The sequence below is a fragment of the Caloenas nicobarica genome, chromosome 7, assembly GCF_036013445.1.
Source record: "Caloenas nicobarica isolate bCalNic1 chromosome 7, bCalNic1.hap1, whole genome shotgun sequence".
Taxonomy (NCBI): domain Eukaryota; kingdom Metazoa; phylum Chordata; class Aves; order Columbiformes; family Columbidae; genus Caloenas; species Caloenas nicobarica.
In genome coordinates, this window is record NC_088251.1 from 20,724,549 (window position 1) to 20,739,980 (window position 15,432).

At 38.2% G+C, this 15,432-nt stretch overlaps 1 protein-coding gene across 5 annotated transcripts in view; it reads right to left on the reverse strand.

Moving 5' to 3' along the window:
* The window catches only part of PLCE1 (phospholipase C epsilon 1), a 161,117-nt gene that overhangs the window by 59,748 nt on the left and 85,937 nt on the right, over nt 1-15,432 (reverse strand). For 4 of the 5 annotated variants that reach the window (XM_065639444.1, XM_065639446.1, XM_065639445.1 and 1 more), the window contains exon 4: nt 474-790. In XM_065639444.1, coding sequence (XP_065495516.1) covers nt 474-790 — 317 coding nt within the window. Of the gene's footprint in view, nt 1-473; nt 791-6,948; nt 7,062-15,432 lie in introns of all 5 variants that reach the window. The other variant, XM_065639448.1, reaches the window with a different exon arrangement.

Consider the following 15,432-nt stretch of genomic DNA (forward strand, 5'->3'; position numbering starts at 1 on the left):
ACACAGTGATTAAAGAAAACAATAAATAGTGCGGATTAGTGTAGTTATACAGAATACAGAAACTTCTAGTTTATAATAATTCTTTGCTGACTCCTGGGATCATGCTTAGTCTACAAAAATCCAAAGCAAATAAATAAAGCTCCAGCTCCTGAACAAAATAATAAACTGACACAAAGTATACCCCATACTGTCATTATAAATACAACGAAATAAAAGTCTGTGATTTTTTTCTTCCTGTTTACTTTACAATGTGCAAGATAAACTTAGGTCACAGTTTTCCAAACTCACTGAGCAAATGAGTCACATAATTTCTATTAAATTCAGTGCAAGTCATTTAGCCAAATCCCCTGGTCAACTTATGTTTTACAAATTCGCCATTACAGCTAAATTCAACTCTGAGAGAGAAAGGAAATAACTAACACACAAATCAGGTAATAACGCTTATGAAAAGCCTTTAAAAAGTTTTGTCTTACCTCATTAAACCTTGTCACAAGATCCTCTACAGCATTATGTTCACCATTGGGGGAAGAAAGAATAGTAGCAGATATGGAAGCTTTAATAGATGGCATCTTGCTTGGACATTCAGCATTACCCAAATCCCTGGTTAAAAAGCAGAGGTAGTCAATGGGTAAGACTTTCCGGTAGAGCTCCTGCTCCTGCTCGGTCAGAATGCTGGCAACCTCCTCCGGGAACTGGATGAGGTGCTGCAGTTCCACCAGCTCTTTGCTGATACCAGCCACGTTGGAGGGAAGGACACTGGAGCCAGCCATAGATGTACACGCTTGACGTTCTAAAACAGAACAAGCAAAAAATTTACTAGGTTTCACCTTTAACTCTTGAGCTGGGCCATGCAAAAGCAACACAACTTGTTCTTTTTGTTCTGTTAAACTCTTCACTAATTTATTCAGCAGTGCATTACATCCTACCTACTTTACATTTAAACAAACTAATTAATTCTTTTAGTTGGGGTCTTTCTGTGTATGTCTATATCTGGTATTAGCTAGATAGCTGTATTGGGGCTTCTGAGATTCTTAGGCTGCCCGCCAAAACACGCTTGCTTCCTGACATCTCCAAACACCTGCTTCGGTCACCTGCAGTCTTGTCAAAACTTCAAATATAATGATCATCTCAAGGGTCTGGCTCTGTTCTGCCTCCATATTAGAATCTGCAGTACAAAGGGGTTTGAGGCCTTGACTGGGGCACCAAGACTCTGCTGCCACAAGAAATCATGTATAACAATCACGTAAAACCCACATGGGTCAGCATTTTTCTTCATATTCCTCTTGATATAGGATACAATCCATCTGAGATCACTGCATCGTGAAACTAAATGTGTAAAGTCACAAAACATTTTTCATTCCTTTGGGAAAATGCATATATTGGGGAGTATGCACGTTTTATCCATTATTACAAGAGATTCATGGTGGTTTTATAATATCCTGGCAGTGATGTCCCTTGCAAAATAAAACTTTTCCTAACAAGGAAGACGCCAAGCTTTGTAAGACCGTGTGGGAAGCCTGAAACATCAACATAATGATTCCAAAACAGTGAGTATTAGTCTCCCAACTAGAATAGGTTCTCCGAACAATAATTTTTCAAGAATTACTTAAATGTATAAACAATCATAGCAGTATATTTTGTACTCTTCTTCCTTCCCAGGAAAAGGAGTTTATAATTTTTGCATTGCTTCACAAAATAACTTTAGAGGTTATTGCAAACATAATGGAGGTATGCTCCAGATCTATCTTTTACTTCACTTTTTTTTTTTAATATCAATAAGCTTTCATTTCATGGAGGGGGCAAATATGCCTTCTGTTCTCTAAAAGAAACCCAAGATCAGAATGACTGATTACAATTCACCCTCTTATATAAACACAAAACACACTACATGAGGTTTCCCTTGATATATTAATTTTGTGCAAACTCTATTATCAATCAGTGGGAAATTAGACAGAAAGTTGCTTTTTCTTTATATATTCTCCTAAAAGCCAAAGAAATAAATTATAGCAGCCCTAAATAAAGCCTTTGGGCTAACAGAACCTGTCAAGAAATTTTCAAATAACCAAGAGGCTTCTGAAAGAGTAAAGGAGTAATTGTTTCTGTATTTAGACTGGCAAGGAAAAAAGACTTAATTTGCAACAAGCAATATCTTGTTTACATAGTGGGGAAAAGATATAACTTCAAGGATAGTGAAGTAGTGCTATACAACATCTGCAGGTATCAAGAAATATGTGTCACCAAAACTCCTGCAAAAAAAATCAGGGGGGAAAAAAGATAGTTAAGAACACCATGTTGACGTGCCCATCTTGTTTTGGGCAGCAGATCAAGTGCAGCGAGCTTCTGGGCTTCCTTTCAGTCATGTTTGCTTTGATTCTACACGAGACTCCAATTCTGTTTTCTACTTCAATCCGTGTGGAACAATTCTCAAAGGTTTCATAAGAAAAGGCTCTTAAAGCTCAGTTGCACTGCTCTTGACTTTGCAACAGAAAATAAGCTTATGCCAAAATAAAAACAATGCAAAATATAATGTTCATTTTATATTAAAGGGATTGTATATTTGCACAGTGCTTTGCATATACAGACCAAACTGTCACTGTCCCAAGCCATGTTATCTCAGAACGAGGAGGATATGGAAGGCATGACAGCTCTTCTCACCCAAGGACTTTCCTGGGAAACGCGAGCTGCCCTGCCAGGCAGGAGAAGGCAGGAGCAGGCAAAATACAGCCTGTACCAGCCTCTCCTGTGCCTCACCGCTGAAACTGAGAGTGCACAGGCTGTGTCTACATTGTCAATTTATTTTACATCAGAATTGCACTTTTGAAGCGAATCTCCCAGATACCCTTAGTTTAAAGTCTTGGAACACACAAACTGGATCCTTTTCAGGTGAAACTGCACCAGAAGATGCACTCCCAGAAGACAACTAACACATCCCAATTGCTAACAAGCTGTGGCTGTTAGTGGCGTCTGAGCCCTGGAGAGGACACAGGTCAGGAAAGGACAGTTGGGCCAGGGGAGACAAGACAGCAAGTAGCACGGACAACGCAATGCCACAGAAATACTCGTGCTTTGCAAATTCAGTTTATTTGGTAACTCATTATATACACCTTGTATCTGTCAACATAGAAGGAAAGCGTAACTCTATAAAGATTGCCCAGTCAAGTAGTGACTGATTGAAGAGAGGTAACATGCAAGTGAAGATGAGCTGTTCCCTCATGCACTGCTTGCTCATGAGACTCAGTGGTGCGTTCTCAGTAATTCACTTTCTCCATTACAGTATCAACTACAAAGCCTGCCCACATTCACACTTCCAACAGATCTACATTCCACATTGTCTCAGAAATTCAGCTTTGCTCAAAGACCTCAAAAACTGGCAAAGGTTGACACTGAATTTGCAACAGGCTAGAGCACTGTTCGTGATCCTATTGCACACTGCCTTGCCCGAGTATAATCAGCCTTCAGGTTCCACTTTTTACGGCCTCTCACATCTAAGAACAAGGCTCAACTAAAGGGACCAGAGATAGGAAGGTGGCTCCATGGTGTATTTCCAGACTGTCTGTAACTACTAGCAATATCTCATTTGAATTTTATTTCACTAGACTGTCTGCCCATTGATCAAGTCCAGAAGAAAGCTAATGCAGAGATTTTGAAAGCCTTTAATGAAATAATTATCTTCTGTAACGAAGGCTTCACAAGCAAGATTCATTCTAACAGAAAAATGAAGCTATCAAAAATAAAATCTTTTTGTGGAAGCTAAGGAACGATGATTCAAGTTACAGGCTAAACAAGATCAGTCACTGGTATTGCTGGATTTGGAAGAAGATAGAAAATAAATAAAACTTTTCCTGACTGAAAAAAAAAGAATTTCAAACTAGCATTTCTCAATTTTCCATTAAACTGGAAGAATTAAACAAGTGCTGCATCTTTAACGTAAGAGTCCATGAACAAGCTGCTGCAGCAAGAGTGCAGGTGATGTCCAAGGCAAGGTGCACAGGCCAAATAGAATTATAAAGATTCACAGCTCATGGCTAACGTATGGATATAAATACTGAAGAAGTGGAAATATTTCTTATTTCTGTTGACCTATAAATATTTCTTTCATCCATAATTCACATCTTTGCAATTCTTGGTTGTTGACAATATTTCACCTCTCCAGATCCTTATTTTTTATCTTTCCTCATTCCAGTCTTCTACTTTTTATCACAGAAAATCCAGGATCTTCATTTTCAGTTTCACCACCCTTCATGATTTATACTGTGTGCAAGTCTATTCCTTTTTCTTTCTCTCTTTTTATTTGCCTGTACTAAACAATTCATTTTTTTTTTACTTTTTTTTGGTCTCTTTTTCATGTCTCATTTTTCATGCAAGGAACTGATCTGCAGTTCTCTGTTCCTGCTATAAAAGTCCCTAACTAGTCTCATCCACAAGTCCTCTAGCTTTGTGTTGTCATTTTATGTTCTTCAGGAAATAGATTGTATCTTTCTGTGCCTCAAATACCAGGTTCTTAGATTAAGTTGAAGAATGGAATTGCTTTCAGGCCAAAATCACAGTAGGCTTTGTTAGAGTCAAGGATACGAGGATACTCCAGCTGCTGCTGGAGTAAATGGTATTATTCTTTGTGCTCTACCACATCAAGTTAATGCTAAAACTAGCAGAAGAAAATGAGGACCCTAACTACTCATTTGCAAGTTGTCTGAAGTTGGAATTAATAACTTTGCTTATCCTTTTGATAAACAGCTGAAGCAGATAATCTTAAATCTTTAAATAGCAAGCATGGCTTCTATTAATCAAAACAAGATAACCTCTGTCTAGCTTTAAAAAAAAAGGACTTGGGTTTACTTAATCATTGCTGATGCACATGGAAACAAAAAGATCTCATCTTCTCTAACAAAAGGATAATCTATTGAAGAATGGGAGAAAAATACAGAATGCCTTTTTCAGCATATTACTCAGCCTAAGCTCATCACAAACTCTAAAAAACATCTTCAAGAATTACTCATTTTTATTTTTTAAAAAACTTTCTGTAAAGTTTAGTAAGGAGCTCTTCTATCAACAGATTAACTTCAAATTAACTATCAAAACTATCTGTACGCTTACCATGTTTCTTGCAAAGCTAAAATTAAAAGGTGAATATTTATTAAATTTTATTTCATTGTAGACACACAATTAATTAACACACAATATGATATAAATGTTGGGCTGCTGCACTCAATTTTCTCTAAGCAAAAATTCAAGATTGAGTTTGAACAAAGTAAGTGGAATTCATATGAAGACAGAAGGAAAATAAATACAGCCCCAACTGTAATCACACCAACGTCAAAAGTGTTAATGCTGCATAAAATTACAGTTGCCAACCATGCAATTTGCACTTTGATAAAATTACTTTGCTTTCCATGTGAATTGTGACCACGTAAGGACAGTGGTACAGAATTACTTTCATCCCAACTCAAACACAACATCTCTTACATTTGGTACTTCTAGGAATGTGCTATGCATACGGGAGTATACCCAGGGAAAAGCCACCATATTTTTAAAATAAGCACAGTCTCAAAAGAGTACATCTACCAAAACCATGAAAATTAACTTTCAACAAAGTTTGATGAATAGGCAAATGAGATAACTGAATTTGTGCATTCATTTTACTTCTAGGTTGCTTTTCTTTCTACACTTTGAGAAAAAAAAAAAAAAATATATTCTCTCTATACATTCAAAAACCACCAGTTTGAAAGCAGTAAAGTTAAAATTGCAATCACTAAAGAAGTGCTCACTCTCTAGAAGACTACTGGGGGAAGATCCTGTGACTATGACAAAACGTGTGTTCTAAAGCACAAAACAGATTTCAATAGCTGTAAAAGTAATTATTCAACCCGTGGTAACATCTTATAACTCAATTGCTTTTCTGACAACAGACTTTGCCTCCATGAAGTTATGCTACTGAGACTGAAATTACACGGGAACTACACTGCTGATATTAAAAGATAATGCAATAAATGGATTATAATAGAAGCCATGCTACAGACGACATCCAACTGTTCATATGCTTTAAGAGAACACACAGATTGTTTACAGTGAGAAAATAAAAGCAGACCATGGGGAAAAAAAAATCAAAAAAGAGTCACAGGTGAACAACTGTCAATATATATAATACAGATGTATAATACAGAAGTGTTCTTTTCAAAGAAGATGAAAAGTACAATAAAAACTCCCCCAAACAGAAGATACGTATGTAACATATGGCTGTTTAATTGAACACCAGGTTCTGATACAGATCGGCATAACCGGGTTAGCATAGTTTTGCTGTCCCGTGGATACAACATATCTCAGTACCATAATAACCAAACCAACAAGCTTTTGTTAATTTCCTGTTCCTCTTCTGTATAATTAAAACCATCTCTCTTTTAATGAACATGAATTCACTGTTACTGATTTTGACTGCAAACAACACTCCAGTATCAAAGGGCCTCAGTGGGAAGCTTGCCACACAACAGGATCAAGTTCAAGTTTCATTTCACTGTAGAAACCACTGAAATTAATAGATCCCATTTTTTCTTCAAATTAACTTACGAGTCAAGTAATCAAAGAATCAGAAGACACACATGCTCTCTCTCCATATCCCTAAATCTAGCAACATGAGCTACCTATTAAAACTGTCTATCAGTATGCATTTTAAATTATTATTAATAGCAGGGGAGCTCTGGAGCCACAGGGTACTTGCACTAAATAAAACTGGAGTCCAGTATGACCTGAGCATCAGTAAGCAGAAGATAATACTGTGGGCAAAGGAAGATTCCCAGATGATGATTTGATGCAAAGATGATTAATTTAGCCAGGGGCTATATGGAAAATAACCTTTTATTAGACCAAATAATATTACAGACACATTCTGGGTGCACAAGATTGTTTTCGGGTTTGGAACAGAAACAGTAAACTTCGGAGCTAGGATGAGAATACCTGCTTTGAGTTTAATTTGATCATGGTAATAGAGGGACATTGGAGAAGGTGATCTTCTCTGGTGGAGCAGCAGCATGTCATCACAATGGGCCAGGTGAAAAGAACAATAATTTCTACAGTACAAAGAAAAAAAGAAAAAGGTAGAAATCACCTCTAGAACAGAATTTTGCTGGAAATAGATCACTACGAAACTATAACATACAAATATTTCTGTTGAGGCTGAGATCTTTTTTGTTGAATTTTGTTGAAACCTCTGGAGAGGACTACTTTTAAAGGCAGCAATCATACTAAGTTATTATTGAATTAAATTACAATTACATACCACAAAATCCTGACTCATTAACTGACTGGCATAGTGGAATTCAGAAAACAGGAATATATAGAGTTCTAGTAACAATGAACACTTACTCCTAGAATCACTTCTTGCTTTAGGAAATGGCAAACAGTTCAGTTTTGAAAACCAGACTCTGAACTGTTTGCCCTTTTTTATCTATTGCAACCACAGCATCAGTCAAATGAAATCCCAGAAAAAAAATGGAAACTATTGTATAGTTAGAGATACAACCTGCCTATATAATTTCTGATTTCAAACAGATTTGACTAAACAAATTACATTCGTATAAGGATAGTTGAGATGTATAGGCATGGGAAAGAATTACATATATATTTTTTTAACCACAAAAGTTGTGTATAAACACTCTTACAGGGTAAAACCTATGCACAGAGAAACATTCATTCAGATTTAAAACTGAGTTAAAGATCAACATGAAGGATTTATTAACATTAAATTAACAATTACATAGCAAGTCTTACATTTTTAGAAGTTCCTACCCATAAGTATGAACTTGAAAACCCATGTAAACTCTGTTTGTGGCTGGATTCAGAATATCCTGGTTGTAAACTATACACATGAGCACTGACATAATATACGGAAGGAATTTCAAGTATCACCATGATTTCATCACACCTGAGACTGCCATGCTGGCCTCCCATCATCCCCAGTTTACAGCTACACAATGAAATGACCTGGGTAATTACATCTACGCTGCTGCTCAGATTTCTGGCAGTGTATCCCAGGGCTTTTACCACTCCACTAGCTTGAGTCATTCATGGAAATATTTTGCAGGATACAAAAGAAGAACTTGGCTGCTTGTCTCTGAATTACTGTCAACACGTTTAACTAACCATTTCCTGCTCTGTGTGCAGTTTGGCTGGTACTGGCTACAGCTGATACAAACAATCACGGACCTGTCCATATTAAATGGATCCATTTGTATTGCTTCTGGCTGTATACTCACCAGAAAAAAAATGCACATAGTAGCATTGTAACAGTAGTTTTGACTCTACAAAAATAATAGCAGATCTCAGAACAAAGTTTATCAAATTTTGTGCTGATTTCCTGATTCGTTTCCATTTTGGAGCAGCTAGCAAAGAGCTGGGACTGCATCCTCATGCATACACAGGATGACCAGCAATGCCTCCAGAACATCTGTGTAAGAATTGGTGTGATATTGTGAGTTAACCCCAGCCAGCAAACATTTTTTCTGCACCTGAAATAATAGGCTTTGAAGGCAGTGTCCTAACACACAACCCTGAAGCTAAGATGGTAGCAAATGGATACTTCAGCCACAAAGGGCACCTAGTGTTATGCAAGGCTTGGCTGAACATAGACATGTTAATAGACATTAAGAAGAGATGAATCAGCAGTGTGTATTGCCAAAAGTCTGAAAAGATTCACCATCTACAGGTTCAGTCAGAAATCAGCCTTATTGCTTCCAGTCTGCACGTTTGGCAATGAGCCTCCTGGGCCCTGCTATTTTAGGGGACCTTCACCTATTGCTATAGTTCATTAAACTATATCCTGATTTCAGAATCCTTGTCAGAAGAGCATTTAATCATGAGCTGGGTAGACGGACAGTGAGTGTCCGATTGGCTGACTGAAAATTATATTTCAAAAGCTGTTTGATACCAACATGCCATTTGTCTTGCTGTGGCATGCTGCAGCCCACACTGTGCAAGAGCAGACACAAGGTTTTATTGCTTCAGAGGCAACTACCATCATGAAGGCTGGGTGAAGGACTTCAGGGAAGTAACAGCTAACTTGTAAATCTACACCTTTCTATCACAGGGTAATGGATATGTGGAAAGGCTATAAAGAGGTTAAGATGACACCGCCACACTTGCCGTTGAACTAGTCTCAGCTTATTCATTACTTTCTTGCAACGAAATCTCATCTAATGAATCCCCTCTTCTGCAAATCTCTTCGAGATGCTTTCAAAAATATTCCACTTTAATATACGTTTCACAAATCTTTCTTCTAAAGGTTGTCCCAGTGGATCTGGTATACCAGAAGCTTGACTTGAGCAACACACCAGCGTGAGGATTCTCCCTGCAGTATCTGTATTCAAAGACCTTTTAAAATACTGGATACAAATACAGCACAGCACACAGAAGGTTAAGTTCAAATGATAAATAAACGTATGTAGAAATTGCCAGATAAATTCCAGCACATAAGAAAAAAAATGGTCAAAATGGAAGATTTATGAATTGACTTTGGAAGAGTGTTCTAGAAAAAGTACTGTACGATTCTGACTGCAAAATTAACAAGTAACTGCCTGAGTGAAAGCAGATCCCAAGCTTTAGCCTCACTCACAAAAACTGATACAAAGCATGTCCAAAATCAAAGCAGGGGTTTCTGTGCACTGACAGAACAAAATTAAAACATATATAGCTTTGAGTTAACTCTTCGATGGAGAAATATCCGGTAGTTACACAGAGCACAAGAATCTCAGATCAGATTCCAATATCTGAGTATTTTGATCAAGATAGATCAAAATTAAATATATTTGGATTTTTTTTCCATTTACATAAAATAGAAATTAAGTAATTTTTCAGTTTTAAGAATAGAACAACTGTTACGGATCAGTGAGAACATAAGTTAAACAAAAAAAGTAATTTGAGAATACACATATACCTATGGAAAACAAGGAAGTTAAAAATAACACGTATATAAAGTTGGGTACCCTTTAAAGCTCATGATCTCAACTTTTCATATTTTCCTTTTTTGTGTTAGGCACTTTTTAAACTTGAAAGACTATACAAACTGTAGTTGCAGTAAAATATAGCATTCATAATGTAAATAACAGCAAAACTGCAACAACAGACATTTTCAATGTTTCAGAGCCCCAGTCTTGAAGTGTTCCTTTCTAGCCTGAGGGCACTGATCTTCCACATCAGCAATCCCTGCATTGAGTTAATGATATGCTGCAGTTTCCTCCTTGGCTGCACAATTTTTAACAATTACCACACATGCAAATTGCTTTTCTGGCTTTAAGATCCTCAGAAATATATTCCGTAACAAACACCACCTTCCTTGCTTTGGTCTCACCCTGAAGCCTGATTACACGTGACAAGAGACCCTTTAGGACAGAGGGGGAAGAGGAGTCACAGAATCACAGAATGTCCTGAGTTGGAAGGGACCCACAAGGATCATCAAGTCCAACTCCTGTCCCTGCATGTGACAACCTCAAAATTCACACCATGTGTCTGAGGGCATTGTCCAATCTCTTATTGAACACTGTCAGGCTTGGGGTTGTGACACCTCCCTGGGGAGCCTGTTCCAGTGCTCCACCACTGTCTGGGTGAAGAACCTTTTCTTAATGTCCAACCTAAACCTCCCCGGCACATCTTCCTGCCATTCCCTCGGGTTCTGTCATTGGTCACCAGAAAGAACAGATCAGCGCCTGTCCCCCTTCCTCCCCTTGTGAGGAAGCTGTAGACCATGATAAGGTCTCTCCTCAGTCTCCTCCAGGTTGAATAGACGTAGTGACTTTAGCCGCTCCCCATACGGCTTCCCCTCCAAACCCTTCGCCAACTTTGTAGCCCTCTTTATGGACACTCTCCAGTAGCTTTATATCTTTTTTTATCCTGTGTTGCCCAGACCTGCACACAGAGCTCCCGGTGAGGCTGCACCAGTGCAGAGCAGAACGGGACAATCACCTCCCTCACCCGGCTGGCCGTGCTGTGCTGGATGCACCCAGGACACGGTTGCCCCTCTTGGCTGCCAGGGCACAGCACTGGCTCATATTCAACTTACCATCAATCAGAACCCCCAGATCCCTCTCCACAGAGCTGCTTTCCAGCATCTCGTCCCCCAGCCTGTATGTATAGCCGGGGTTGCCATGTCCCAGGTGCAAAATCTGACACTTGCCCTTGTTGAACTTCATGCTGTTGGTGATTGCCCAGTTCTCCAATTTGTCTGGATCGCTCTGCAGGGCCTCTCTGCCCTCAAGAGCGTCAACAGCTCCTCCCAGTTTTGTGTCATTGGCGAACTTCCTTAGCATCCCCTCAGGTCCTGTGCCCAAGTCATTTAAGAAGACACTGAACAACACTGTCCCTAACATGGATCCCTGCAGAACCCCGCTAGTGACTGGTCACCAGCCTGATATAACCCCATTTACTAGAACCCTTTGAGCCCAGCCCGTCAGCCAATTGCTCACCCACTGCATTGTGTGTTTATCCAGCTGTGTGCTGGACATCTTGTCCAGAAGGATATTGTGAGAGACAGCATCAAAGGCTGTGCTGAAATCCAAAAATATCACAGACAGGCTTCCCTTGGTCAGCTAGGTGGGTAACCTTGTCACAGAAAGAAATTAAGTTGATCAGGGAAGACTTTCCCCTCATGAACCTGTGCTGGCTGGGACCAATGACTGTGCTGTCATTTAGATGTTTTTCGATAACTCCCAGAATAATCTTCTCCATAATTTTGCCAGGCATGGAAGTGAGACCAACAAGCCTGTAGCTGCTGGGGTCATCCTTTCTGCCCTTCTTGAAAATTGGGACAATGTTTGCCAGCTTCCAGTCAACTGGGACCTCTCCAGACTCCCAGGAGTGTTGAAAAATCATGGAGAGAGGTCTCGCTATGACACCATCAGCCAGCTCTTTAAGTACCCTTGGATGAATCCCATCAGGCCCCATTGACTTGTAGGGATCTTGCTGGAGTAGCAAATCCTGTACAAGTTCCAGATTGACTGGGAGTTTATTGTTCTTGCAGCCATGGTTCTCTAGTCCAGGGCTCTGTGGGCCCCAGAGCCCATCTTCAGTGTTAAAGACTGAGGCAAAGAAAGCATTAAATGTCTTGGCTTTGTCTATGTCCCTGTTTATGAAGTGACCATGTTAATCAAGTAATGGGTCCATGCTATTTCTGGCTTGCTGTTTGCCGTTAACATATTTTAAAAAGCCCTTTTTATTGTTCCTCACAGTACTGGCCAGCTTCAACTCTAATTGAGCTTTAGCCACAAGAATTTCTTCCGTACAGTGGCAAGCAGCATCTCTGTAGTCCTCCCATGATGTGTGACCTTGCTTCCACTGACCATATACTTCCTTTTTTGCCATAGTTCAAGAAGGAGATCCCTGCTCAGCCAAGCCAGCTTTTTGCCTCACCTGCTTGACTTTTGACCTTTTGGAATGTCTGTTCCCATCTTGTCCAGTTACCCAAGTACTGCAGAGAACGGGAATGCCTAAATTCAAAGAACTATTTAATGAAAACTGCCTGCCTTTGGAAAACAACTGTTAAATATAGCCCTTTAAGGTAAAACAATAAGAACGTTCCCTATGGCTTCAGTGTCATACCAAGTGAAGCAAATAGTAAAACTGCCATTAATGTCAACGGTACAAGATGAAGACTAGATGCTGAAGACTAGATGCTGAAGACTAGATGACAATCTGCGAAATTTTAAGTATATTTGTGTCAAGGAATAACATGAGAATTAAGTAAGATCTGGTAAGTGTACAAGCTTTTTGATTAATGATTCTTGCCTTTTGAATCTTCATATAAAAGACAATCTGGTGCATGAAGGATACTACCAGATTTTCCACATAAACCCAAACAGGCAAATCTACTGCATAAGGTTATTTTGTTTTTTATTCTTACTCGGTTTTGGAACAAAATTAATTCAAATCGCATCCAGTAAAAAAAAACCAGCACTTGATTAAATGTTCTCAGTTTAAGCCCTGAAGCTAGTAAAACAGCTTTCTCTGCTATGTTCTCAGAAAAAAAGCCAGCAAACCTGCATTGTTCATGTGCAGGTAAATCTTCATCAATCATATATGAAATTACTACAGTCAAAAGGAAAATTCACCCATATAAGTCAGCAAATGCTACAGCATCTTTTAATTTCCATGAAATACAGTGGTGTGACCGAAAATTAAGCTTATTAGAAATTCTTGAATCTTTTGCTACTCCTATACAAAAAGGTAAACCTCACTAAGTGAAAAACACAGCTGTATGAACAAACTAGAACATTTAAAAATATACCAGAAAGCAAAGAACTTATTGACAGAACAAACATACGGGTGTATTGAATTAATAAAGCTTCCATGTAAGGAAATCCTCAAATTCCTGTTGATTATAGCAATCAACAAAATATGCATAAGATTCTCAGGTGTTCCAAATGAACTTAAGTACATGCATTCACTTATATAAAGTACTCATAATGGAGAGCAGAATATGAACCACCAATTAACTCTTTTGGATAATGCTTCTTTGATTACTTAACATTCAGATCCATGTTAAATTATTTCTAGAGCTATATATAAGTATGTAAAAATTGATCTGCAAATTTGTTAGGAGAATCAGCAAAAACACATTTCAAGCTGAATTATTTGTTGAACGGTAGAGTCTTATAGTAAATGGCATGGGCCTGGTCTCAAATAATGTGACGGATTTCCTGACAAACTGCAGCAAATGTCTTCATATCTCAATTTGTTATTTCTTAGTTTTTAAAATAATATTAATAACATTTTCTTAATATCATCTAGAAGTTAAACACATTGTCATTTTTTTATCACTTCTTAATAGCCTACTTGGCTTATGAAACTTCCACTCTGTTTCTACTAGCTCTCCCAATTAATTTTATTCCAATAGTCATGATTTAACCCCGCTGACGCAAAACACATGAACTAGTAAGTTGTCTGTTGAAATTCACTGATGGCCTCAAAAGCTGTTCTAAAGCATTCATCTACCTCAGTGGAAGCACTGTTATGCTTAATAAAGCTGTGAAGTCTGTGAAAGAATCTATAGTCCTGAGACAGCAAAAATATTATGTAGCTTAACGAAAATCACTCAGCACAACAACAAGAACTGCCAAGAGGTCAAGGCTGAGAAGATTTTGTTTCTTTCCTTCAGATGAATTTAAATTAGAGTGGAGAGCCTGCATGATTTAGCCTTAGAACTGAAATCAGTTAAGTGACTCAGGAGCAGACTACAGCACACAAGGCAGGCATATGTCTGGAAGCCAAAACAACAACAGACTACAAAAAATATTAGATCAATGTAAACGTCATTGTAGAGATTTCAACATCTATGACTTGCCTCAATATCACTTACTTCTTCCTACCTCAAACAAAAATGTTTTAAACAATTATTTATCCATACAAGCTTTTTTACAGCCTCACTAGTGAACTACTATAGTTGTGCTAGACTAAATCCTGCTATAAGCAATTATTTTCTGTAATTGTTTCTGTTTAGTTCACGTCACTTGGGAATTAGTATAAGCTAAATTAACAAAGACACAGTTATACAAGTTGTATTCAAGCAAACAGAGCATAGCTGTATGTATTATACTGTTGTAGCTAGTTATCTTTTAAAAATGAAAGTATTTATTCCACTTGGTTTTCACAGGATTAATACACTTACTACATAAAAGCTCTTCTAAACAGTCACAAGACTTTTTAATGAATTCTGTCTTTGTTGTTAGCTTTAGCAGATTATACTAGAAAAAGTGTTTGCAGTCCTTATCTAACACGAAAACTTTCAAAACTAATGATTTTGCTGTCCAAAACCAAGCTCAAAATTAGTACCTTCTGAGATGACTTCCTCAGATTTTAAGATCTCTCTCTTAATCTGAAAGCTTCACATGCAACTAATTGTTTCTTTAAAATGACATAGTAAAAATTAACCATTCTCTTGCTTTCCCTTTCTTGTGGTGCCACTGCTGCTTGTACTGTGGTTAAGGTTTAAAGCAGAATTAAGGCCAGCTTTGCCAACAGTATTTTTCACATAGTAAGAAAACAAAACAACTAGGAAAATAAAACACATTAGCCTTCCTATGAACAGGGCTGGACTAAATGACTGGCACAGTCCCTTCCAACCCAAATGATTCCATGATTGTTACATGGCAGTTTAGCATTTTACCTCACAAACTGTTAAGTATCACTTTAGTGAAGCAAAAAAGTGGTCACATTAGTGTACACATGTTAGATCCATTTGAAATAGGAAGTATTCTCGACACAAGAAATGCACATCGTGTGTATGGAATGGAGTTCTGCTTTCCTAAAGGCAATGGCTCTGAAAAAATAAGAACAGACTCCAAAACCAAACGTTTTTAAGGAGAGGGAAGTGGCAAAAAAGGAGGTGCCAAAAACACGTCTTTCCAATGTTTTTAAGGAAGAGACAAACCACAGAGTGTGCAGAAGAGTGCTATA